General features: G+C 45.6%; 2 protein-coding genes across 2 annotated transcripts; one reads left to right on the forward strand and one right to left on the reverse strand.

Annotated features, from left to right (window-relative positions):
• Positions 1-1,186: 1,186 nt before the first annotated feature.
• Positions 1,187-6,392, forward strand: LOC124696927 (GTPase LSG1-1-like). The gene is made up of 8 exons (XM_047229586.1): positions 1,187-1,372; positions 1,798-2,255; positions 2,361-2,450; positions 2,532-2,618; positions 3,294-3,387; positions 3,797-3,853; positions 4,930-5,009; positions 5,105-6,392. Exons 1-8 carry the CDS (start codon positions 1,187-1,189, stop codon positions 6,231-6,233), a joined length of 2,181 nt encoding a protein of 726 aa, XP_047085542.1. The 3' UTR covers positions 6,234-6,392.
• Positions 6,393-8,960: 2,568 nt separating this feature from the next.
• Positions 8,961-9,719, reverse strand: LOC124696928 (brain acid soluble protein 1-like). Its single transcript, XM_047229587.1, has 2 exons — positions 9,681-9,719; positions 8,961-9,605 (listed from the first exon to the last, which is right to left on the reverse strand). The coding sequence occupies exons 1-2, from the start codon at positions 9,717-9,719 to the stop codon at positions 8,961-8,963; spliced, it is 684 nt and encodes a 227-aa protein (XP_047085543.1).
• Between the last annotated feature and the right edge of the window lie 17,159 nt (positions 9,720-26,878).

A 26,878-nucleotide genomic window follows, 5' to 3' on the forward strand; every position in this document is an offset into this window, starting at 1 on the left:
TGTCCATTACATCATTCATATAATGACATAACCTTGTTATTAATAACATCCAATGTTCATGATCATGAAACCATGATCATCTATTAATCAACAAGCTAGTTATACAAGAGGCTTACTAGGGACTCCTTGTTGTTCACATAACACACATGTATCAATGTTTCGGTTAATACAATTATAGCATGGTATGTAAACATTATCATAAACACAAAGATATATTATAATAACCATTTTATTATTGCCTCTTGGGCATATCTCCAGCAGTGATAGGGTGGCCCCACACCAGGCCGGCGCGGCCAGGGTGTGGCCCGCGCGGCCCACCTGTGTGGTGGCCCCCGGCTCTCCTCCGACTCTCCTTCGGTGTTCTGGATGCTTCCGGGAAAAATAGGATGTTTGGCGTTAATTTCGTCCAATTCCGAGAATATTGCCCGAACAACCTTTCTGGAACCAAAAACAGCAGAAAACAGGAACTGACACTTCGGCATCTCGTTAATAGGTTAGTTCCGGAAAATGCATAAAAACATTATAAAGTGCAAGCAAAACATGTAAGTATTGTTATAAAACAAGCATGGAACATCAGAAATTATAGGTACGTTGGAGACGTATCAAGGGTTTAGTGATGCAAACTATCGGAACGATGGATGCGGAAGCAGCTCTACGGTTGCCTCGCCCTAGACAGGGCGGAACTGATTTTTGGGCCTGGAATGAGGAGAAGACGGGCTTATATAATGTACGATCTGCCTGCCGTATGCTAGTTGCTGATATGGGTGATGTACCTGGGTCATCGACCTCTGATCATCTATGGAAGAAAATCTGGAAGCTCAGTGTAGTACCAAAAGTAAGAGCCTTTTGCTGGCGTGCCATCAAAGGTTTTCTTCCTTGCTATGCTGAGCTGGCTAGACGACATATCATGGACCATGGGACATGCAAACTTTGTGGGTATGAGGAGGAGTCGTTATTTTACGCTCTTATCACATGTGTGCATGCCAAACAATTTTGGACTGCTGCGTTTGACTACTTCTGGTTCTCTCTACCTCGTCTGCACTCAGCTTCTTGGATGCAAGACCTGCTGGTGGGTTCTTTTCTCTCGGCGAAGCAGGTTCCGATTGCTATGACTATCGTGTGGTGCATCTGGTCCAGCAGAAATAAATTCGTTCACGGGGAAACACAACACCAGTCCTTGGGCTCGATGCAGCTGGTGGAGGAGCAGCTTTCCCTTCTGGAGTTGCCGCCGAGCGTGCCCGTTCACAAGAAGGCGTGGAAGTGGCAGAAACCAGCGCTGAGCTGGGTTTTGGTCAATACTGATGGCTCTTTTGATGCTCATTTGTTGGAGGCGGGTACTGGTTATGTGATCCGCAATGATAATGCAGATTTTGTAGAGGCGGGGTGTAGAAAATATGCACCTATGGAAGAACCGTTTATCAGTGACCTATACGCTTGTCGGGATGGCATTGAAGCAGCGGCGCGTTTGAATATACCGAAACTTCTAACAGCTAGCTGATATGTGGCAGGAGGAGAAGGACCAACGGTCTGTTGGTTCCCATATTGTTAAGGAGATGAAGGATTTTTGCAAGTCTTTCGAGGAGGTCAAGCTTCTTCATATAGGTAGAGATGCTAATAAAGCGGCACATGTGTGTGCCAAAGAGGCTTTAAGCGTAGTTAGTTGCATTCTCTTTGATGTAATACCTGGATTTTTGACTGATGTAGTTCAGTTCGAGTGTAACCCGCTGTCCCGTTTAATAAAGCAGTGGATTCTTGGCAACACTCACAATGAATTGGGCCTTTCTTGCTCAAAAGCAGAAAGAAGGAGAAATAAACTGGGCCGTGTACCAACTCGGCCCGCAACTCACCGCCTCAGGGTCAGGGCTCCTTCGCCTCCTCTGCCTCTCTCCAACACCAAGCCCTCGCGCCGCCGAAGCGCAAGAGCGGCTCCTTCGTACACAACTCTCCTCTCTGGTGCAAACCTGCCTTGGCTTGGAGATGGGAGGCGGCGGCGGCGGCAAGAAGGACCGCGGCGAGGGGCTGGGGCGCGCGCTGCTCCGGCAGCGCAACAAGCAGGCGGCGGCGGCCAAGGCGAGGGGCCAGCAGCTCGTCATCTCCCGCCGCGCGCAGCAGGGCGTGCCGCTCGAGTCGGTCATCGAGGTCAGCGACATCGACGCCGTCCTGCAGCGCGCGGCCGAGGAGGAGCTCCTCCACGGGGATGACGCCGAGGGCGCCGCCGCCCTCACCGCCGCGCTCGGCTCCGGCCTCGTCGATCTGTAAGCCCGCCCCCGTCCCACCTCCTGCACACTTTGTTTTGGTTCCCGCAGGTGTTCGACGAGTTGCTTCCTGAGACGGCCGCGGCCGGTGTTTCGCGTTTGCAGGGACGGGACGGGGGCGACGGCGGAGGAGAGGCGGATTCTAAGGGAGGAGCAGGAGGCCCTGCACGCCGACAGCCTCAGGGTGCCTCGCCGGTCAGTGCCTCTTTTCGTTGGGTTCTAGTGGTGCTGGATGAGTGATGTATAACGGCTGAATGGAAATCGTGATGCTTTCAGGCCCCCGTGGACTGCTCAGATGACGACCGAGGAGCTCAACAACAACGAGAAGCGGGCCTTCCTGGAGTGGCGGAGGAACCTTGCCAGGTTGGTGTAGTTTGTTCTCTTATGTTCGTAGCAGTAGCGTTGTTCCAAAATAACATTGTTCGTGCGCATGGAACGTTTGTCCCAGTATATTTCAGAAAGCTGCGGGTTTTGTGGTTTTGGTAGGAGGAAATCTCCAATTTTTATGGTCATTTATCATTTCATAAAACCCACCTAATCAATTTCCCACCTTGGCATGCCCACAATTTGAACGACACTACTTGTCTGCCAGTACTTAAGATGGGTGGTAGGTTAGGATGTTTGTGAGACAATATCACTATATCAATGCAAAGCCCAGGTCAGGTGTCAAAAGCCATAAAGCCCAGATTTTTTTCCTGCAACTTTAGCCATTAAACCTGGAATTTGCTCTTGTGAGAAAACAATACTTGGACTTGTTCTGAACATTTTCCATAAATAAATATCTAAGCTGGTTCATTCTTCTGGGGCATTGAAAATGTGAAGTGCTACAGTGGAAATGCTAACTGAATTGTTTAAACAGAACAGTATATATGCAAAGCAAAGCACATGTTCACATTTAGTTTCTTTCTAAGGCTTAAATGGAAAATATTTACACATTCCTGAGTGGTCTTTTGAGCATCTGAGCATGTAGTCGATCTAGGTAAATTTTATGTTAGCTAGATGTTTGTGTAAGTCGATTATTAAAGAAACGTTCTGCAGATTGCAAGAGAATGAAGAACTTGTCCTTACACCTTTTGAGAAGAATATTGATATCTGGAGACAGCTCTGGAGAGTACTTGAACGGAGTGATTTGGTTAGTACATCTATCTGAAAAATATTTATGTGAATATTTACTGTAAACTCATTTGTCATTTACCCAGAAGAAAACTTATTTCTCATTTATCTCATTTTCAATCAGTTGCACATAACAGTAGGTTCAATACAATGTTAGATCTTGTACAAAATCTTGAACTTTTTCTGGCATGGATACATGAATGTGCACACCCATTCATCATCAGCAACCTTGTGCCTAACTTTAATGTGTCCCCGCTCGAATTACCGAGTTGCATACATTCTCTGTTCTTCATCTGTTGCTAATTTTGGCTATGGTACATTATTGTCTTTATTAGTATTGGAGTCTTTTTTGTGACTGTGACTACTTCTACTGGTAACATGTAAGGAAATTATGCGGAAGTACTTACTGGTTTCCTTCTTTATTGAAGCTCGTAATGGTCGTCGATTCTCGAAATCCCTTGTTCTACCGTTGCCCTGATCTTGAGGTACTTACTTCAGAAGAACCCAATACATCTTTTACTTTTATTGGTTTAATTTACATGGTTGTCTAAATGCTTTACCAATAAATTCCCATTGTGGTTAGGTGACATGTGCCTTGTGTAAAACTATTTGCAGCTCTTGACTTTTGCATTATTTGTCCTTTGATCTTCCCAAATCATTAAAATCAAGTTTTCTGTGAAATTTTGTGCTGCTTTAAACTAAAAGGTGCAATGTTGGACTCAAAAAATTGTCAGTTCCATCTTTTTTTGCGTTCATGCTCGGACACATTATTGTCCAGATTGCTCAGACACTGTCAAACTGCAATGTTGGTGCACTGTGCAATCTCATAGGCACGATAACAAAGCATCTCGTAAAGAAGTACCGGTGGTGTGGTTATGTAGAACTGTATGTTTCTTTGCCAGTTTGTATTCATATATCAGCATCACAAGTGTTGTAATGGTTTGGGGTTTCAGTTTTATTAGTAGCAACAACTTAGGCTTAAAGACTTCATTATATGTGTTGATGTGACCTTCTTGGATACTTATTTATTTAATCTGGATTGGCTGACAATGCCCAACATCTGCTTGAGTGATGTTCTATAGCCTGTGATACATCTGCTTGAGTGATGTTCTATAGCCTGTGATAATGCAAGGAAATTGAAATTTATATTTTTGTTTTTAATGTGCCAGCAAGATAGGCTTACATGCTTGTTTTGTGCGTCTCAGTGTTTGTATAATGTGGTCCTGACTTTCACCGACCTCCTGGGATAGTTTCTTAAAATAGGCTCAAGGTCAGCTAGCTAAGATGCATGGTAGAAAAATATTTGTCCTAGAAGTGTCAACTTGATGCCAAATAAAGTATACATGAACCACTAAATGTTAGCGCAACCTACATCATTGTCAAATTGTCATTTTTGCTTGTTGAGATAAATATGATTGATGGTGTTTGAAAATAGCTGTGAGCTAACATAGAAGATATATTTTTCCCCTGCTAGTGTACAAACGTGTTTGCAGTTTTGCATTGTGGATTTTTGCTGTTCTCTGCGGTTTTCTGACATGTATCTTTGCCTACGTATACTAAGGAATACGCACAAGAAATTGATGAGCACAAGAGAACACTACTACTCGTAAATAAGGCTGATCTTCTACCACTGAATGTCAGGTCAGTAGCTCTTTGAAGTTGCATCTTTTGATTTCCTCGACAACTTTAGTGTCTGTTGTGGTCTATGACATTTTCTCAACATGGAAAACTTGCAGGCGGAAATGGGCAGATTACTTTAAGGAACATGATATCCTCTATCTATTCTGGTCTGCTAAAGCCGCTACCGCTGCTTTAGAGGGAAAAAAGTTAAGTGGGTACACTGAAGAATCAGATACAGATCTTGACACAAAGATATATGGTCGTGAAGAACTCCTGGTGAGGTTGCAGGGTGAAGCGGAGTACATTGTGAGCCAAAAGGGAACACAAGTTGCTCGAGAGGACCGTGGATTAAATTCTTCCGACTCTGCCTCGGCGCGACCCAAGCATGTGGTTGTCGGATTTGTTGGCTATCCTAATGTTGGGAAGAGTTCAACTATCAATGCTTTGGTAGGTGAGAAGAAGACGGGTGTAACATCTACACCTGGCAAGACCAAGCATTTCCAGACATTGATAATCTCAGAAGAGCTCATGCTCTGCGATTGTCCTGGTCTGGTCTTCCCTTCATTCTCAAGCTCAAGGCATGAGATGGTTGCTTGTGGTGTCTTGCCAATTGATAGAATGACAAAGCACAGGGGTGCAATTCAAGTGGTCGCAGATCGTGTGCCGAGACATATCCTAGAACAGGTATATAAAATCACCCTGCCAAAGCCCAAGGCGTATGAGCAAGCATCGCGGCCCCCAACTGCTGCTGAGTTGCTGATGGCGTACTGCCAATCTCGAGGGCATATCAGCCATGCTGGACTGCCTGATGAGACCAGGGCATCTCGACAGATACTGAAGGACTACATCGATGGAAAGATTCCACACTTTGAGCTTCCTCCCAGTGAGATAGATGATGAATCTGACCTAGAGGATGCCAGTGACCTAGAAGGTTCAGTTGCTGCAGCAGCTGATGAATCAGATGACTATGCTTCTGGTGAAGATGACGAGGAAATTGATCAAGGTGAAGCTGAAAGAAATATCACTCACGCCCTAAGTGACCTTCAATCTTTCGACCTGAACGGCCAAGTGTCCAAGAATTCCACAAAGAAGAAGAAAGAGACGTCCCACAAACAACACCGGAAGCCCCAGCGGAAGAAGGATCGCTCGTGGAGGGTTGGAAACGACGGTGCTGATGGGTCAGGGGTCATAAGGGTGTTTCAGAAACCTGCCGTTAATCTTGCTGCCTGTAGCACTGCATTGTAGGTTAGTGCTGCGGTTTTGCTGGCGTGTGTGCCGTTGTCGTTATCGGACACTTTTTTGTAACATCCACCACAGTACAAGTAGTAGTTCCCAGTCCGTTTGGATGGAAAATGTCGTTGAAACTATACCTTCTCCCTAAAAATATTTATCCGTTTTGATTCAGCTTTTCTGTCTGTCTGTTGCAACTTTATGCTCCGAGCCACTCTTTGTAGCATTTACTTCTTTTTTTTGCGAATATTTGTAGCATTTACTTACTACAGGCTGAACAGCCCAGTAAAAGAAGGTAGGCAGCAGACAGTTTTGAGGTACAAACCGAGGAAGAACTTACTGTAAAAAATGGACAGACAGCTGCATATGTCTTCTCTGCTTAAGAAGACAACCTTGCACAAACTGGTAATGATCAAAACAGTTCCAACGACTCAAAACAACAGCTTCAGCACCACTAGGTTAGACTGTCAAGCTTTTCCTAAAAAAAAGTTTGACTGTCAAGGTGATTAGTTAAAACAACGATTAATCCAACTTTATGTGAGTCATTATGTGTGATGCAAACCATGGATTCTCATCCAACACACTTTCTTTGAGTTGGTATTTTGTAAGCTAATTCAAAAGAGTGAATAAGATATTTGTACAATCAATTTCTTTAGAGATTTGCTCAAAATATTTTGAATACAGACAATTCTCACCAGCACGATGCAGAGGACACATTCAGCATCCCAGCGACCAAGTGGAGAAAGTTGATTACTATCACTCTGAAATTATTTTGTAGACTTATTCTGGAAGATTACTAGGCGAACTGTCATCAATGCTTGTCAACTGTTTTCAAGCATAAGCTGCAATCACAAATCACAAATTGAAATAGTACAAAAAAATAGAACAACAGCTGATCATGCGAATTAGTATCAATGCATCGGATTATTAAAGCTCCAGATCTCTCCATACAATTTATGAGTCAGAACTCACAACAGGTATAATTTCCAAGCAAAAAAATCTAGTATTCATGGAGACAACAAAGAATTCACATCTAGGATGCCCCAAATCTCCACCAAAAAAATCGAGATCCAACATAGGCGTCGGATCAAGCGCAAGATCATCCTTCTCCTTGACCACCACAGCCTCCTCTTCTGGCTGCTTCTTATTATCGCCCTGCTCCGCTGCCTCGCCGACAGCTTGCCTCGAGATCGTCGCTCAAAATAGTTTCGACGACTCAGGCCATTGAACAGCTTCAGCACCACTGGTCTGGAAACGCAATGGCAAAGATTAAACCACCACTGCTGAATGTTGTTACAGAAAGGCAGCCAAACATTCAATCTGAGACGATTAGTTAAAACAACAATTAATCCAACTTCATGTTAGTAATGTGTGATGCAAACTATGGATTCATATTCAACACACTTTCTTAGAGTTGGTATTTTTTAACTAATTCAAAAGAGTGAATAAGATATTTGTACAATCAAGATTTTTTTAGAGAATTGCTCAAAATACTTGGGAATACAGACAATCGAATACGCCTCTTCCCTATATTTTCTCAAGGGTGTAATTGAAACGAGACAGCAGTCCTCAAATTAACATGCACATACTATGACTTATTCTGGATCTAATTACTAGGCGAACTGTCAATGTTTGTCAATTGTTTTTCAAACATGAACTGCAATCACAAACTAATTTTTTTTAGATAAAGTCACAAACTAAAACTAGTAATACAAAAAAATAGAACAACAACTGATCATGCCAATTAGTATCAATGCATCAGATCATTAAAGCTCCAGACCTCTCCATACAGTTTATCAGTCAGAACTCACAACAGGTATAATTTCCAAGCAAAAAAATCTAGTATTCTTGGAGATAACAAACAATTCACATCTAGGATGCCCCAAATCTCCACCAAAAAATCGAGATCCAACATAGGCGTCGGATGAAGCAGCAAGACCATCCTTCTCCTTGACCACCACAGCCTCCTCTTCTGGCTGCTTCTTATTGCCGTCCTGCCCCGCTGCCTCGCCGACAGCTTGCCTCGAGATCGTCGCTCAAAACAGTTTCGGCGACTCAGGCCATTGGACAGCTTCAGCACCACTGGTCTGGAAACTCAATGGCAAAGATTAAACCACCACTGCCGAATGTTGTTACAGAAAGGCAGCCAAACATTCAATCAAAGGTTTGAATGTCGAGACGATTAGTTAAAACAGCAATTAATCCAACTTTACATGAGTAATGTGTAATGCAAACCATGGATTCATATTCAACACACTTTCTTAGAGTTGGTATTTGTAAATAATTCAAAATAGTGAACAAGATATTTGTACAATCAAGATTTCTTTAAAGAATTGATCAAAATACTTGGGAATACAGACAATCGAATATGAGGTTTCCCTATATTTCTCAAGGGTGTAACTGAAACGAGACAACAGTCCTCAAATTAACATGCGCGTACCTTATTCTGGAACAGATCACTAGGCGAACTGTCAATGTTTGTCACTCATTGTTTTTCAAACATGAACTGTAATCACAAACTAAAGCTAGTATACAAAAAATAGAACAAGAGCTGATCATGCCAATTAGTATCGATGCATCGGATTATTAAAGCTCCAGATCTCTCCATACAATTCATGAGTCAAAACTCACAACAGGTATAATTTCCAAGCAAAAAATTCTCATTCTTGGAGATAGAAAGAATTCACATCTAGGATGCCCCAAATCTCCACCACAAAATCGAGATCCAACTTTGGCGTCGGATCAAGCCGCAAGATCTTCCTTCTCCTTGAGCGCCACAACCTCCTCTTCTGCCTGCTTCTTGCTGTCGCCCTGCTCCCCCGCCTCGCCGCCAGCTTCCTTCTCCTTGACCACCACAACCTCTTCTGGCTGCTTCTTACTGTCGCCCTGCTCTCCCTCCCCTGCCACCGCAGGCGGCGAGGCGGGGGAGGTTTGGTTTGCCTGGGCCTCCTCCTTGACGGCGGCCTCCATATCCTCGCTCATGCGGCGCTCGGCGCTGAGGATGGGCTCGTAGTAAACGGGGAACTTGTCCATGCACACGCGCAGCGCGGTGGTGGCCTTGGCGCAGCGCTCGACGATGTCGCCGCCCTCGGCCTCCGCCACCTCTATGCACTTCTCCCACTCCACGAACTCGTCCTTGCACCCGCCGCCCTTCATGTAGGTGCAGAAGGGGCACTCCCCGACCTCCTCCTCCCCGCCGGCCTCCGCGGCGGCGGCGTCGAAGACAACCGTCTCCCCCTCCGCTTCCGCGTCGCCGCCGGGTGCGGGCGCGGCGGGCTGGATCTCTTCTTTTGGGGCGGAATCAGCGGGCGCGGAGGCCTCCGGGGGCGCATCTGCGGCGGCGGCGGCGGCAGGCTGGGTGTCTTCTTTGGGCGGTGGATCGGCGGCCTCCGGGGGAGGAGAGGCGGCGGCGGCAGGCGGAGTATCTAGTTTGGATGGTGGAGGATCGGCGGGCGCGGCGGCCTCCGGGGGAGGAGAGGCGGCGGAGGCGGCGGCTCCCATGGCGCGTCAGCGGTGGGTTTTGCGGACTGAATCGGACCGGCGGCTTGGAGCTGCGCCGGGGCTGGAAGCTTAAACCCTACTCGAGGTCGTGCTACTTACTCTTGGGCCTAAACTGGTGGCCTCTGGTAGAAATAGCCCAACTCTTGCAGTCCGTGCCGTTTCCGGTTCCAACTTCAAAGCGGAGGTGATTCGGGTGCTCAGGGGCCTGGATGACATGAGGGAAGTGAACCAAACCTTTATTGTGTTGATACCGACAGTAGCGAGTCCGGAGGAGTTGGGTCAGTTTAGACCTATCAGCTTGTGCAACGTCATTTACAAGATAGCGTCCAAGGTGATGGCTAACAGGCTGAAAGTGGTGTTACCAGACATAATCGCAGAGGAACAGTCGGCGTTTGTGCCTGGGAGGATGATCACGGATAACATTATATCCGCGTATGAATGTCTGCATTTCATGAAGCGGAATAAGGCGAAGAAGAATCGCTTTTGTGCGCTTAAGCTGGACATGCGCAAAGCGTACGATATGTTGGAATGGGATTACCTGGAAGCCGTCATGATCAAGATGGTTTTCCACCGGTTATGGGTTCGAATGGTGATGAGACTAGTAACAACGGTTTCTTTCCAGGTCCTCTTCAATGGAGGGAAGCTACAGCCTTTTACTCCCTCACGAGGGGTGCGACAGGGGATCCTATCTCCCCATATCTATTTTTGTTGGCAGCAGAGGGCCTCTCGTGCCTTTTAAAACACCACAGTTTATCATCGGAACTACACGGACTAAAGGTGGCGCCCACCGCTCCAGCGGTTAGCCACCTCCTCTTTGCGGATGACAGCCTATTTCTATTCAAAGCGGATACGGAGAGTGCGGAGAAGGTCCAGCATATTCTGGATCGGTATTGTATGGCGTCTGGCCAGCGGTAATCGGGATAAATCTGCTATATTCTTTAGCAAAGGTTGCCCGAGCGGGACGAAGGAAGCAGTGAAAGATGTATTGGGTGTCCAGAACGAGACACTCCAGGAGAAGTACCTAGGAATGCCTACTGATGTGGGGCGTTCAAGAGGGAGAGCTTTCAAATATATCAAAGATAGAATCTGGAGCAAAATTCAAGGGTGGATGGAGCGGCTCCTATCGGCGGGAGGAAAAGATATACTGATCAAGTCGGTGGCCCAGGCTGTGCCGATTTTTTCTATGGCGTGTTTTCTTTTGCCTAGAGGGTTGTGTGATCACATCAATGGTCTCATTCGGAAATTCTGGTGGGGGAGTCGCGAGGGCGAGAGAAAGCCTTGCTGGGTCTCCTGGAGAGAGATGTGCAAACCAAAAAGCTTGGGAGGATTGGGGTTCAAGGACATGGAGCTGTTCAACTTGGCGCTCCTTGCACGCTAGGGGTGGCGCATGCTACAGAGCCCGACAGCATTGAGTACAAGGATACTAAAGGCAAAATCTTTTCCTGACATAGACATGCTGCAAGCTGAGTTAGGCCCCTCTCCTTCTCAGGTGTGGCGTGGAATTCATGAAGGAATACAAGTCCTTAAACAAGGCTTGGTGAGAAGGATTGGCACGGGGGAGCATACAGACCCATGCAATGACAACTGGTTACCGAGAGATGGGATGCTTCGGCCTATGGCGTGCCTAGCCAGGAACCCGCCTCGTGTAGTGGCTGATCTTATCGACTCGACTTCTGCAACATGGAACGAGGAGAAGCTCAGGGAGTGCTTTTTACCAATGGATGTCGACGTGATTAAGGAGATTCCTTTGTCCAGCAGGAGACACGACGACTTCTGGGCTTGGCACTACGAGCGCAAGGGCGTTTTCTCCGTGCGTTCGGCATACCGCATGTTGATCGACACACGGGAGAGGCGAGAGGCGTGGCTGGATAGCAGGGCCACGAGCTCGAACGAGGCAGGAACAGCGAAGGAATGGAGCTCAATATGGAAAACCCAAGTTCCATCAAAGATTAGGGTGTTTCTATGGAGGCTTGCCAAACAATCTCTGCCGTCAAACGAGCTGAGACATAGGCGTGGGATGGTAGACACTGACCGCTGCCAGTTGTGCGGCGCATGCGACTCGTGGAGGCACGCTCTACTGGATTGCTCTATGTCCAGATGTGTATGGGCTTTGTTAGATGAAGAAGTAACAGAACATTTAAGCAGGTCGGACGATGGTGATGCAAGGGCGTGGATTGCAGGGTTAATTACAACCCTGAAGCATGATGATCTTACGAAGGTGCTGGTTACGCTATGGGCCATCTGGCACGCACGAAGGAAGGCGATACACGAGCAGATTTTTCAGAGCCCTCTATCGGTTCACTTGTTCGTGGAGAGATTTGTTCTGGACCTGAAACAGTGCAAGGACCTCAGGAGGAAGGAACCAGCTACCGCTCTGGAGCAGCGGGCGCCGGGATGGATCCCGCCACCAAGGGGGATGATCAAGATCAATGTCGATGCTGCGGTGGGCAAGAATGGAGGTCGAGGCACGGTGGCGGCTATAGCCAGATCGGAAGCAGGACTGTTTATGGGGGCATCGATGCTCGTGTTCCCTGGGAAATCCAGCGCGGAAACTCTGGAGGCGTTGGCATGCAGGGAGGCCTGCGCCCTGGCCAACGACATTCACGTCAGGAGGGTAATGGTGGCCACGGATTGTATGAATGTGATCACCAGCTTGGCCGAGGGGACGCTCGGAAGTTATGTGTGGTGACCCTGCATACCACTGCATGTTGTATTATGCCAGTCGTTGATATAACATTCGCGAAGTACCAATCCGCAAATATTACATCCCTCAGAGTAGTACAACAGAACATAGCAGGTCCATAACTCATACATTTATTATTACAAGCCAAATATACATATCATCTTGGAGCTCCTCTTGGGTCCTAAGAGGAATACTCCTGGGTTCGAGGCGAACCCAACTTAGTTTACAATATAGAAGTCTCATTAAGTTATACATTTATTCTCTCGAGCAGCTATGTATTAAGAGTTCATGCTGCTCGGCTACTACTACTACTCGAGATGTTCGAGGCTTGATCTCCTCCGGAAGCCTCTCCGGTTCCGTAGACGATGAGATAGTCTATGCCTTCGATACCTCCAGAGAGGTCTGGTTCTTCATAGCCGATGATCTCGGCTCCTTCATTGTTGTCGTAGTCCTCCTCCAGACGATTCAGACAATCTAAGCAAGGGATTTAAGAGTGGGATGAGTACGAGCGTACACAACAAGTTCATTAAAGGAAAGAGGTGTTTAATGCACTAGCTACGATATTAGACCAGAAAGTCTAATACCAATGCAGGTTTTGATAAACATTTCTTCAAGAGATTGCTTTTATTTCAAAGAGCTATGTCCGTCAGCCTTCACCGGTTCACTAGAACTTCATGGAGCTCCTTTCCGGCCGCGTTCGCGAGCTCCATATCCCGGAACAGGGAGTGACAGGTCACGCTTCTTTACACTCGCAGAGGTGTGTTGCTTTACCCATAAGAGATCTTAACCTTGGTGCCAACCGGGCAGCTTTCCGTCCACACTTCCTTCGGTGTGAGGCCCGGTATAAGGTCTAGCCAATCATGTTCCTCCGCTACCTCGAACACCCACCCGTTGTTGCATGCCCCGACCCCGGGTCCACGCCGGTCCCATTATTCCCGTAATTTCGGGGTGGACCCCGACCACGACGACGATGCTTGGGCTCTACCATACACTCCTTCGCCGGTAGCTGCAACCCATCATAGACCGCATTACCGTGGGGAATTAGAATGGGATCCCCACCCTCCGGTTGTTCCGCAAGACACAACCTGCTACGGCAAGCAATGCTTTACCGTGGGGAATTAGAATGGGATCCCCACCCTCCGGTTGTTCCGCCAGATACAACTGCTACGGTAAGCGCATCCGTTGATGAACGAGAGGTGGAAACACTTTTGACTACTCCGGATCTTATGGTTAACACGGGTATTACGGCACAAGAATCACTGGCGACATTTGTTGTTTAATCCTAGATGGATATAAACCCTTGCAATGGAACCTCCACCATATCAACACAATCCATGGTTCCATTGCCCACCACATAGTCATATTCATAGTAATGAAAGTAGTGGTTTTGGTTTTTTATGCAATAGTGATAACCATAGTACTTTGCAAGTAATTTGATAGAAATACTCAAATGACATGAGCAAGTGATGAACTTGCTCGAACACCGCAAAGTTTTGCGGTTGGATGGTGTGGACTGACCCTTGTCCTCCGTCTCCGAAAATAGCATCATTGTCCGATAAGGGCAATGGTTAAAGAAGCAATTATGCATGATTCAGCTTTTAGGGTTGTTTCCCCCTTTTCCAGGTGTTTTATTATTTTATGTGGAAGGTTAATACTAAGAACAATTTAGGGATACTTTGTTTAGGATAAAATACAACCTTGAAATGTTGTCAAGGTGTTTTTATAGTCCAAAGACATTAATGGACTGATTTTCATTATTGAAAATATTGTGTGTGATTTAAATGGTTATTTAAATCATCAAATGAAGACTTATTCTTAGTTGTCTTCAAAAATTCCTTTTTGTATTTTATTATGATAGAGAATTTTATGCTGATCTATTTTCATATTTTAATTATTTTTTTAGAGTTATATTCTATTTTCTAAAATTCTTGGAAACACTCATTTTAAATGGGTATTTTGGGAATGTCCAAAATACCCCTCGGGCCCACCTGTCAGGTGACCGAACTGGTTAGGTTGGACCAGCCCACTGGGCTCGGTCCAACCGACCCAGTCGCGTCGTCTTCCTCCCTCACTCTCTAACCCTAATCCCCTTCGGCTCCCGCGACCAAAATCGCCTCCGCCGTCGCCGCTTTATTTCCGCCGCCTCCGGCCGTTGCCGGCGATGAGGTGCGGCGGATCTGGACCGCCACACGACGGCGCACCAGATCCTCCGGCTCGATCTGTTCATCGTCTCCTTCGTCGTTCGCCCCCGTCGCGTTCTCCCGCACGGCCGGGAGGTTGCGCGGTGATGTGCTGATCTCCGGCGACACTGGTGCCGTGACACCGCTGTGGTGGTGATGGGGTGCTCGTGCTCGGCGACGCCAGGCCAGGCGCGGCTTGGCGCTGCCCTGGTTGGCTCGTGCCGCCGTGCCGCCATGGCACACCGTGGTGCTCCGCTCCAGGTACACGCGCCTCCATCTTCTCCCCTGCTTCTTCTTCCTCTATAATGCTCTATCATTTGGGCTTGCTGTGCGTGCGTGATTGCTACTGCTGCGCTTCTGGCTAGCTGCTGCGGTTGCTCTACTGCCATGGCCATAGCTGTGCTGCTGCTGTTCTAGCTACTGGCCCTTCTGGCCTTAGCCAGTGTTACCCTGGCCACGCCAGTGCTTGCTGTTTTCACTCCTTTCCTGATCTGTGCCTCTATTCTAGTTGCTATGCTTGCCAGATCCTCAAGTGTATTCATTTTAATTGCTATGACTTGATTACGATGTGCAATTTCTTGCAAATTTGCAAGTGCCGAGCCATTGTGGCTTATCCCGGTGCTCAGATTTGTGATTATGCTCAATTGATTATCACTTTGGCTTGTCCGTGTTATACGTTGATGAATTTATATGTTTAGTCTGGTGTATTATGATCCAATGATTCATTAAGCATTTGATGTGCTTCTGGATACAATCATAAATCATTTATGTAATTAGCTGTGAAGCAACTGTTGATGAATTGGTGTTGTGTTAGCCAAACGATCCATGATTTATTGATAGGTTGGCTCTATCATGAACTGGCATGCTTTTATCAAGCTGCTGATGATCACATGATCATCATTTGCTTGTAAATGTTGCTGTCTCATAGCCGTGCCTCACTCGTTGCTCTCCTCGTGTTGTGTGTGCATCACACAGGCTTGGCCTGGTGTGTGCTGGTGCTTGTTCAAGCATCAATTGATGTCTGTCATGATCCATTTGATCATTTGCAAGACCCTGGTGCATCAATTGCTTGTCTGTTTCATTTATCTGTTTATCTGGCTTTAATGAATGGATGAATGATGTGAACTGTGATTCAGGTGATGATCATTTCAATGAATTTGTTAGGGCTAGTCTGGATGCCAACCATCGGTTGGGTACCCTAGCCCACTACTGAACCTTCTCGGTGATGATGTGGTGGTTCTAAGTGTTGGTTGTGGGTTGAGGTAGCCCCGGCAAGACTCGTGATGCTGACAAGGGTAGCTCCCCTCTTCTGTGGCTTGCTCTAGTTGGTGATTGCTTGCTGGATTTGATCAACTACTCACTGGCTTGATCCAATACTGGACTTCCAGTGGCTTTTGATGTTGAGAAAATAAATAGACAAGGATTTGTCTATAGTCTGATGGCCTAACTAGCTGTAGGTGCTGAGTGTGTGGGCTAGACTAGCTATGAATTCATTCTTGGCTGGATTCCTTTAGTTATGCACTGATTTGCATAACTGATGTTCCCATAGGATGATTACCTAATGGTCTTACCCATTTTTGCTTGCACCAAATGGCTTTGTAGCCAGATGATGACACAAACAGGGTATTCTACCCTTCTGTGCTCCTGTGATGCATTGTATGCTTATTTATGAGCAAAACTTGGTTTTGCTCAGGTTGATTTGGTTTATACCTCACTCCAGCTCCTAGATTGTTTGTTGGTGTAGAGGATTTCTTCGGTGTTGAGCTTATGCTTGCCCTCGCTCCTCCTTGCAAGCCTGTGGTGCTTGAGTTGCTCGTTGTGATGGTGTGAGCTGGGTTGAACAGCAGTGTTGTTCTTCCTGTTCTTGAGTTCTTGGTTTCTGGTGGACTTACCCTGTGTAGCCTGTCGATGGATTTGGCTTAGGGTTTACTGTGGAGGCTTTTATGTGGCCTTCTCCTTCCTCTCTGGTCGACAACAAGGCCTGCAGCTTGTGGTGACTCACTGGCCTGTGTGTGCCGTTGAGCATGCACACCGCCTGGTGAGCAGCTTGTTGTGTGTGTGTACCAAGTGCTTGGTACCTGGCTTGGTACTTGACTGTGAGCAGATCAGCTCGGCAGACTTGATATTATCCACTATTTCCATTCTTTTTAACCTGCCAAGTGGCATAGCCACTTGGCATAACTTTTCTTTTGTTGTGTTTTTGTGCAGGGACAATGTGATGACTAAGATGAAGATGATCTTGTAGTTTAGGATGTATTTTATTTACTTGTAATTTTCTTCTTCTTTTATTAAAGCAATTCTTGTAATGTGGTGTAATATTTATTTATTTACCTCATGAATATTGTACAAACAATGTAATTTGTGTGATGATCAATAAAGCTCAAGGTTTTCTCTAATGAGCTTTACTTATTATGTGTATTATTTATACTTTATCTCTTTATTATTTTCTTAATGAATTTCCTTATAACTAATTTATGAGATATTTGTTTTTATGTTTGAATTTGAATTTCAAATTCAACTTTGAGTTGAATTCAATCATACAACTAAACTTTGAATTCAACCAAGCAACTTAAGTTTGTGATGCAAACTTCCCCCTCTCTTCTCAAAACCCTAAACTAGTTAGGTGGGATACAAGTTTGTCGCACTCTCGAAACCCTAACCCTGTAAGGTGTCGAAAGAGAAACTTGTCCCCCTTCAATGCAGTTTTATTTAAAAGCGCGAAATTTCCCCAGAATTTGCAATGCAATGCACATCCCTTTCTAAAATCTACCCCTCGATCGTCTCTAAACCTGGGACATTACAACCTTTCCCCCTTAAAGAAAACTTCGTCCCGAAGTTGTGGTTGTAATACCTGAACAGTTCGGGGTATGTTTTCCTCAGGTCTTCTTCCTTTTCCCAGGTGGCTTCCCTCTCGGGATGATGCTTCCATTGTATCTTGCAGTACTTGATAGCTTTATTTCTGAGTTGTTTCCAGCTCTCCTCGAGAATCTTGGCTGGCTTCTCGATGTAAGTCAAATCTGGTTGTAACTCGAGCTCAGCATGTGATATCGGCTCATCTGGGGTCTTTAAGCATTTTCTGAGTTGTGACACATGGAATACATTGTGAACTTGAGCTAGCCCTCCCGGTAGATCTAATTCAAAAGCTAACCCTCGGTTCTGACTCAGTATTTTGAAAGCTCCGATGTATCTAGGGCTCAACTTTCCCTTTACTCCGAATCTCCGAAGACCTTTCATCGGGCTTACCTTAAGATATACCATATCTCCAACTTGTGGCTCCCAAGTCCTTCTCTTTTGGTCTGCATAGCTCTTCTGTCGACTTTGGGCTATCTTCAGTCTATCCCTTATAATGTCAATGATTTGTTGCTTTTCCTTGACATAATCAGGGTTAAACTCTTTGTTTGCTCCGGCTTCATACCAACATATAGGTGATCTACACTTTCTTCCATACAAAGCTTCGAACGGTGCCATCTTGATGCTGCTTTGATAGCTATTATTGTATGAAAACTCTGCTAGTGGTAAATGTTCTTCCCATGATCCTCCGAAGTCTAGGGCACAAGCCCTAAGCATATCTTCTAAGATCTGGTTAGTTCTCTCCGTTTGTCCACCTGTCTGAGGATGATAAGCGGTACTATAGTCCAACTTGGATCCTAAAGCTTCGTGTAGTTGCTTCCAGAATGCTGATGTGAACAAGGATCCTCGATCCGACACGATCTTCTTGGGCACTCCATGCTTACTCACGATCTCTTTGATGTAAAGATCGATGAGTTTCTCTCTTTTATCCTGCTGATTTACCGCTAAGAAATGTGCACTTTTCGTCAACCGGTCCACGATTACCCATATCATATCCTTCTTCTTATTTTTCATGGGTAGTCCGGTGATGAAATCCATTCCTATCTCTTCCCATTTCCATTCTGGAATAGGTAAAGGTTGTAATTTCCCTGCCGGACTCTGGTGCTCAGCCTTCACCCTTTGGCAGGTATGGCATTCCGCCACATATTGTGCTATTTCTCTCTTCATGTTGTTCCACCAGAATAGCTCCTTTAGGTCCATGTACATCTTCGTACTTCCCGGATGAATGGAGTATGGTGTTTGATGAGCTTCCCGGAGTATTACTTCCTTGATTTCAGCAATATCCGGAACGCAAATCCTCTTTTGAAACCATAGTGATCCTGATTCTCCTCGGTGAAATTCTGATGGTCTACCTTCATCTATCCTTCTCATCTCCTCCATTATAAATGGATCGTCCAACTGACCCATCATTATTTTATTCTTTAAGTTAACATTTAGCTCATCGGCTACTTGTAAAGCTGATAGTCCTTCATGAGCTTCTTTCTCCCAAAGTTGTATTTGGGCTTGGCTGATTTCCTTCCTCAATTCCGGTGATAACTCTTGTTCCACTCCTCCAGTGCTCTTTCTACTCAAAGCATCTGCTACAACATTGGCCTTTCCTGGAGTATAATTGATGGTCAAATCATAATCCTTGATTAATTCTAACCATCTTTTCTGCCTCATGTTGAGTTCCTTCTGAGTGAAGAAATATTTGAGGCTCTTATGATCTGTGTAGAGCTCACACTTAGCTCCATAGAGAAAATGTCTCCATGTTTTGAGTGCAAATACAACTGCTGCTAATTCTAAATCATGTGTTGGATAATTCACTTCATGAGGTCTGAGTTGCCTCGATCCATAAGATATTACCTTCCGATCTTGCATGAGTACGCAACCCAATCCATGCTTGGATGCGTCACAGTACACGGTATAATCCTTGCCAACTTCAGGAACTGCTAACACCGGTGCTGTGGTGAGTTTCTCTTTTAGAGTTTGAAAACTCTTCTCACACTCCTCTGACCACACGAATGGTGTGTTCTTCCTTAACAGCTTAGTCATTGGTCCTGCTATTTTGGAGAATCCTTCAATGAATCTCCGATAGTATCCTGCCATTCCTAGGAATCCTCGAATTTCCTTGACAGTCTTGGGTGCTTCCCATTCTAAAACTGCTGCTACCTTGCTCGGGTTAACAACTATTCCATCTTTGCTAATGACATGACCAAGAAATTCCACTTGATCTAGCCAAAATTCACACTTGCTAAACTTGGCATAGAGTTGATGTTCTCTTAGTGTTTGCAACACTATCTTCAGATGTTCAGCATGTTCAGCTTTATCCTTGGAATAGATCAAGATATCATCGATGAATACGATGACGAACTTGTCTAGACATGGCATGAAAATCTTATTCATGAGGTTCATGAAAATTGCTGGGGCATTGGTTAATCCAAAAGGCACTACAAGATATTCATGATGTCCATATCTTGAAACAAAGGCAGTTTTTGGAACGTACTCCTTCTTGATCTTTATCTGGTGATAACCGGATCTTAGATCAATCTTGGAAAAGACTCCCGCGCCTCTAACTTGATCAAATAGATCGTGTATTCTTGGAAGTGGATACTTGTTCTTGATTGTGACGTTGTTCAGATTCCTGTAGTCTCCGCACATCCTTCTTCCTCCATCTCTTTTATCCACGAGGATCACAGGTGATCCCCATGGTGAAACACTTTCTTGTATAAATCCTTTCTGTTCCAAGTCATCCAATTGCTCCTTAAGTTCTTTCAACTCCTTGGGCCCCATCTTGTATGGTGCCTTAGCAATCGGAGTTGTTCCTGGAATTAGGTCGATAGTGAATTCTATCTCCCTATCTGGTGGCATACCTGGTAATTCCACAGGAAACACATCCTGGAATTCATTCACTACAGGTATATCTTCCAATTTCACTTCCTTCATGCTGTTCAGCTGTAGCTCCACTTCAATCTGTGTATGTTTGTCGCCTTGGTAGATCATTCTACTTCCATCGGGGCTTTTCAATGATACTGTCTTGTTCACACAGTCGATCAATGCTCCGTTAGCTTCTAACCAGTTCATACCAAGAATGACATCAATGTCCTTCATTGGTAAAATGAACAGGTCTGCGTCAAATGCGCACTTATTGATCATAATGACTTGTTTTTGTTTGGTATGAGTTACTACTATCGCCCCCCCCGCGGAAAGTATAGTTATGTGTGTATCTAACTTAGTGCAACTAATCCCATGTTTGATGATGAATTGATGAGAAATGAATGATGTAGTTGCACCAGTATCAAAAAGTACTTTGCCAGGATGAGTGAGTATCTGGAGCGTACCTATCACTGCCTCGATCGGAGTTAACCACCTCCTCCAGACTGGTGCAGTTCAACTTGCCGAAGGGTTTCTTGTTCTTCCGGTTCCCTCCTCGGCTTCCTCCTCCTCCTGACTGACCTCCTCCAGTATTTCTCTTGGGGCAGTCCTTCAGCATGTGCCCCTCCCGGCGACAACCAAAACATATGATCTTTGGCTTCTTGCAATCCTTGGCAAAATGCCCTGTGAATCCACAGCTTCTGCAAACTATTTGATTTGCTGACTGGAATGCTTGGTTCTTCCTACTACCGTAGTAGTTGCTGTTGTTGTTGTTGTTATTGTTGTTGTTGTTGTTGTTGTTGTTGTTGTACCTGGGCTTGAAACTCAAGCTGGTATTGGGCTTGTTACTAAAAAACCTCTTAGGCTCAAATTTGGCCTTTTTCCTTTTCTCCTCCTGTAGTTGTTTGAAATCATCTTCCAGAGTGATGGCTGCATCCACCAACTCTTGAAACTCCGTCGCTCTCATCATACGGAGCTGTACTTTGAACTGGGGACTTAACCCCCTCAGAAACCTTTTCTTCTTCTTGTCCTCAGTGTTGACTTCTTCAACAGCGTACCGGGACATCTTAGAGAATTCCCTGACATAAGTCAGGATTGCCTTGTCCTTTTGCTCGAGACTTTCAAATTCTCGACGCTTCAGTTCCACAATACTTTCAGGGACATTGGATTCCCTGAACTTCCTGGCAAACTCCTCCCAGGTAAACACTTTTCCAGCCGGATAAACGGCTACGATGTTGTCCCACCATGATGCGGCAGGTCCACATAACAAGTGGGTGGCATAACGAACCTTCTCTTGGTCATTGCATCCAACGGTATTGAGCTTTCGCTCAGTATCCATAAGCCAATCTTCCGCGTCCATTGGCTCGGGCGCGTATGCGAAAGATATAGGCTTGGTGTTCTGGAAGTCTGCTAAGGTGACTCCCGAATTCTCAGGTCTCTCTACCCTGTTTTGTTGCAGCAATTCTTGGAAGAATTTGTTCTGCTGCTCCAACGTTACACGTTGTCTTTCCTCCACTAGCTGCATGTACTGGACGAAATTCTGCTGCGTCATGGGTGGTGGTGGTGGTGGAAACTGATTCCTGGCTGCTTCGTCAGCCTCTTCCTTCTGTTTCGCCTCGCGCTCCATGCGCTGCGCTTCACTCTCCTCACCCGTCAATCCCGACATTTTCCCCTAGTTCTGCAACACAAGATGATACTCATAATTACTCCATGCGCAAGTTTTCTGAGCTCAACATTGTGCACAGAACTAGTCACGCAATGGAAATCAAGAAGCAAATCCAAATCATACAAAACATATACCCTGTATATACATGCATAAGTGGTCTTATTACAATACTCAAGTCGATGTGAGTATGCAAACTCACTTATTAAAGTATAGATACAGAAATATTACATACTATAATACACGTGGTACTTGTGTATCATAGCCTCGCCTCCCTTGGTGGACTCTAGTCGTTCTTCACTCCCGGTACATCCCAGGCTTCCATCCGGTCGAACATGTCGTCCTCCTGATAGACCCTGGAACATAAGGTCTCCCCGTCGGCTGGTAATCCGAATCGGATGATGATCCTAGGGAGAAATCAGTGTTCACGAACTGATCATTTAGTGCATCGTAATCCACCCATCGGGTGTACTCCCCTGTGCCTACACCATAGGTATTTCCTACATTCGTATCCGACTCAACCTGTGTTGGATACCCTCCAACTTCTTCCCCACTCCACGGATAACTCTGATGCTGGGTCGTGGCATCTTCATTCATCTCCCCGTCATAATACACTGAGGTACTATGAGTGCCAGTATCAGACCCCCAACGCCAACCCGTGGAATTTTCTATAGGAGTCTCGGAACGCTGATTGTTTCCGGATTCCTCTCCACCCTCATATCCCCCATAGGAACTTCCCAGATAGTTCCCAGGTGTAACAGGTGTAGTTTCACGCTCAAGAGGATCAATACTAATATAATCACCAGCTGAATATACTGGTGTGTGCACCTCATTCTCCATAGGTTCCTTCCCCTTTGTCTCCTCCTTGGGTTCAGTAAACTCCTCTAGCAGTGTATCAATTGCTCCCGTCAAATGACGGTTCAACTGATATAACAATGACAGTAAGTTACGGCTATTGTCCATGTATTTTGCAGCTTCTGCTGGTTTGCGCTTGGCATAACCGCGGCTGCTGGCACAGAGTTAGCCGATGCTTTGAAATGGTTAAGCATGGGATCATCGTCTTCCTCCAAATGAGGAATGTGTGTGAATTCGGAACCCATAAGCTCTTTCGTCTTATGCTCCCGAATATCGGTTATGGCTCTCATTACGGCTATATGGTAGGCTGTGTTCATAGTTCTGGCTTCCCCTGCTGGCATTACTACGCTCATTCCCAAAGATTCGGGAAGTCGTAGCCCTACCCTACACTTGGCCAATACAGTACAATCATAGTACATGTATTTCTTTACTTGAATCTGGGGATCACACCCAAATTCAAGTAACATGGCTCGTAGAATATCAGCAAGTCCTCCTTCGTACTCACTCAGTGTGGAATTCATCACTTTCACGTTTCGTCCGGGACGTGAACTTGCCATGTTGGCTGTAGAAATAGAAAGAATATAAGATTAGTAATAAAGCATCATAATAGAGATAATAAAGAATTATCGCACTAAAAGATATGATTGTTGTATTCTCAATTGAATATACACCATATTTTTAGAGAATTCTTTACTAATCCTATTTGACTCCTAACGTTTGGTCCCATTTACTAGGTTCCAACCTAAGGTCAAAGCTTTTGCTCTGATACCAACTGTGGTGACCCTGCATACCACTGCATGTTGTAGTATGCCAGTCGTTGATATAACATTCTCGAAGTACCAATCCGCAAATATTACATCCCTCGTAGTAGTACAACGTAACATAGCAGGTCCATAACTCATACATTTATTATTACAAGCCAAATATACATATCATCTTGGAGCTCCTCTTGGGTCCTAAGAGGAATACTCCGGGTTCGAGGCGAACCCAACTTAGTTTACAATATAGAAGTCTCATTAAGTTATACATTTATTCTCTCGAGCAGCTATGTATTAAGAGTTCATGCTGCTCGGCTACTACTACTACTCGAGATGTTCAGGCTTGATCTCCTCCGGAAGCCTCTCCGGTTCCGTAGACGATGAGATAGTCTATGCCTTCGATACCTCCAGAGAGGTCTGGTTCTTCATAGCCGATGATCTCGGCTCCTTCATTGTTGTCGTAGTCCTCCTCCAGACAATTCAGACAATCTAAGCAAGGGATTTAAGAGTGGGATGAGTACGAGCGTACTCAACAAGTTCATTAAAGGAAAGAGGTGTTTTAATGCACTAGCTACGATATTAGACCAGAAAGTCTAATACCAATGCAGGTTTTGATAAACATTTCTTCAAGAGATTGCTTTTATTTCAAAGAGCTATGTCCGTCAGCCTTCACCGGTTCACTAGAACTTCATGGAGCTCCTTTCCGGCCGCGTTCGCAGTTCCATATCCCGGAACAGGGAGTGACAGGTCACGCTTCTTACACTCTGCGAGGTGTGTTGCTTTACCCATAAGAGATCTTAACCTTGGTGCCAACCGGGCAGCTTTCCCGTCCACACTTCCTTCGGTGTGAGGCCCGGTATAAGGTCTAGCCAATCATGTTCCTCCGCTACCTCGAACACCCACCCATTGTTGCATGCCCCGACCCTGGGTCCACGCCGGTCCCATTATTCCCGTAAATTCAGGGTGGACCCCGACCACGACGACAGTGCTGGGCTCTACCATACACTCCTTCGCCGGTAGCTGCAACCCATCATAGACCGCATTACCGTGGGGAATTAGAATGGGATCCCCACCCTCCGGTTGTTCCGCAAGACACAACTGCTACGGCAAGCAATGCTTTACCGTGGGGAATTAGAATGGGATCCCCACCCTCCGGTTGTTCCGCCGGATACAACTCGCTACGGTAAGCGCATCCGTTGATGAACGAGAGGTGGAAACACTTTTGACTACTCCGTCCCACTCCGGATCTTATGGTTAACACGGGTATTACGGCACAAGAATCACTCGGCGACATTTGTTGTTTAATCCTAGATGGATATAAACCCTTGCAATGGAACCTCCACCATATCAACACAATCCATGGTTCCATTGCCCACCACATAGTCATATTCATAGTAATGAAAGTAGTGGTTTTGGTTTTTTATGCAATAGTGATAACCATAGTACTTTGCAAGTAATTTGATAGAAATACTCAAATGACATGAGCAAGTGATGAACTTGCCTGAACACTGCAAAGTTTTGCAGTTGGATGGTGTGGACTGACCCTTGTCCTCTGTCTCTGAAAATAGCATCATTGTCCGATAAGGGCAATGGTTAAAGAAGCAATTATGCATGATTCAGCTTTTAGGGTTGTTTCCCCCCTTTTCCGGTGTTTTATTATTTTATGTGGAAGGTTAATACTAAGAACAATTTAGGGATACTTTGTTTAGGATAAAATACAACCTTGAAATGTTGTCAAGGTGTTTTTATAGTCCAAAGACATTAATGGACTGATTTTCATTATTGAAAATATTGTGTGTGATTTAAATGGTTATTTAAATCATCAAATGAAGACTTATTCTTAGTTGTCTTCAAAAATTCTTTTTTGTATTTTATTATGATAGAGAATTTTATGCTGATCTATTTTCATATTTTAATTATTTTTTTAGAGTTATATTCTATTTTCTAAAATTCTTGGAAACACTCATTTTAAATGGGTATTTTGGAAATGTCCAAAATACCCCTCGGGTCCACCTGTCAGGTGACCGAACTGGTTAGGTTGGACCAGCCCACTGGGCTCGGTCCAACCGACCCAGTCGCGTCGTCTTCCTCCCTCACTCTCTAACCCTAATCCCCTTCGGCTCCCGCGACCAAAATCGCCTCCACCGTCGCCGCTTTATTTCCGCCGCCTCCGACCGTTGCCGGCGATGAGGTGCGGCGGATCTGGACCGCCACACGACGGCGCACCAGATCCTCCGGCTCGATCTGTTCATCGTCTCCTTCGTCGTTCGCCCCCGTCGCGTTCTCCCGCACGGCCAGGAGGTTGCGCGGTGATGTGCTGATCTCCGGCGACACTGGTGCCGTGACGCCGCTATGGTGGTGATGGGGTGCTCGTGCTCGGCGACGCCAGGCCAGACGTGGCTTGGCGCTGCCCTGGTTGGCTCGTGCCGCCGTGCTGCCATGGCACACCGTGGTGCTCCGCTCCAGGTACACGCGCCTCCATCTTCTCCCCTGCTTCTTCTTCCTCTATAATGCTCTATCATTTGGGCTTGCTGTGCGTGCGTGATTGCTACTGCTGCGCTTCTGGCTAGCTGCTGCGGTTGCTCTACTGCTATGGCCATAGCTGTGCTGCTGTTGTTCTAGCTACTGGCCCTTCTGGCCTTAGCCAGTGTTACTCTGGCCACGCTAGTGCTTGCTGTTTTCACTCCTTTCCTGATCTGTGCCTCTATTCTAGTTGCTATGCTTGCCAGATCCTCAAGTGTATTCATTTTAATTGCTATGACTTGATTACAGTGTGCAATTTCTTGCAAATTTGCAAGTGCCAGAGCCATTGTGGCTTATCCTGGTGCTCAGATTTGTGATTATGCTCAATTGATTATCACTTTGGCTTGTCTGTGTTATACAGTGATGAATTTATATGTTTAGCTGGTGTATTATGATCCAATGATTCATTAAGCATTTGATGTGCTTCTGGATACAATCATAAATCATTTATGTAATTAGCTGTGAAGCAACTGTTGATGAATTGGTGTTGTGTTAGCCAAACGATCCATGATTTATTGATAGGTTGGCTCTATCATGAACTGGCATGCTTTTATCAAGCTGCTGATGATCACATGATCATCATTTGCTTGTAAATGTTGCTGTCTCATAGCTGTGCCTCACTGTTGCTCTCCTCGTGTTGTGTGTGCATCACACGGGCTTGGCCTCGGTGTGTGCTGGTGCTTGTTCAAGCATCAATTGATGTCTGTCATGATCCATTTGATCATTTGCAAGACCCTTGTGCATCAATTGCTTGTCTGTTTCATTTATCTGTTTATCTGGCTTTAATGGATGGA

Source organism: Lolium rigidum, chromosome 3, assembly GCF_022539505.1.
Source record: "Lolium rigidum isolate FL_2022 chromosome 3, APGP_CSIRO_Lrig_0.1, whole genome shotgun sequence".
Classification (NCBI taxonomy): Eukaryota; Viridiplantae; Streptophyta; class Magnoliopsida; order Poales; family Poaceae; genus Lolium; species Lolium rigidum.

Excerpts from the sequence above, each read along its gene's own strand:
- LOC124696927 (XM_047229586.1), top strand. The coding sequence starts at position 1,187 with ATGCAGCTGGTGGAGGAGCAGCTTTCCCTTCTGGAGTTGCCGCCGAGC. Across the intron at positions 1,373-1,797 it reads GCAATGATAATGCAGATTTT|AAAGAAGGAGAAATAAACTG; the intron begins GTAGAGGCGGGG and ends GCTCAAAAGCAG. Across the intron at positions 3,388-3,796 it reads TACTTGAACGGAGTGATTTG|CTCGTAATGGTCGTCGATTC; the intron begins GTTAGTACATCT and ends TCTTTATTGAAG.
- LOC124696928 (XM_047229587.1), bottom strand. The coding sequence starts at position 9,719 with ATGGGAGCCGCCGCCTCCGCCGCCTCTCCTCCCCCGGAG. Across the intron at positions 9,606-9,680 it reads CCGCCTCTCCTCCCCCGGAG|GCCGCCGATCCACCGCCCAA; the intron begins GCCGCCGCGCCC and ends CCTCCCCCGGAG.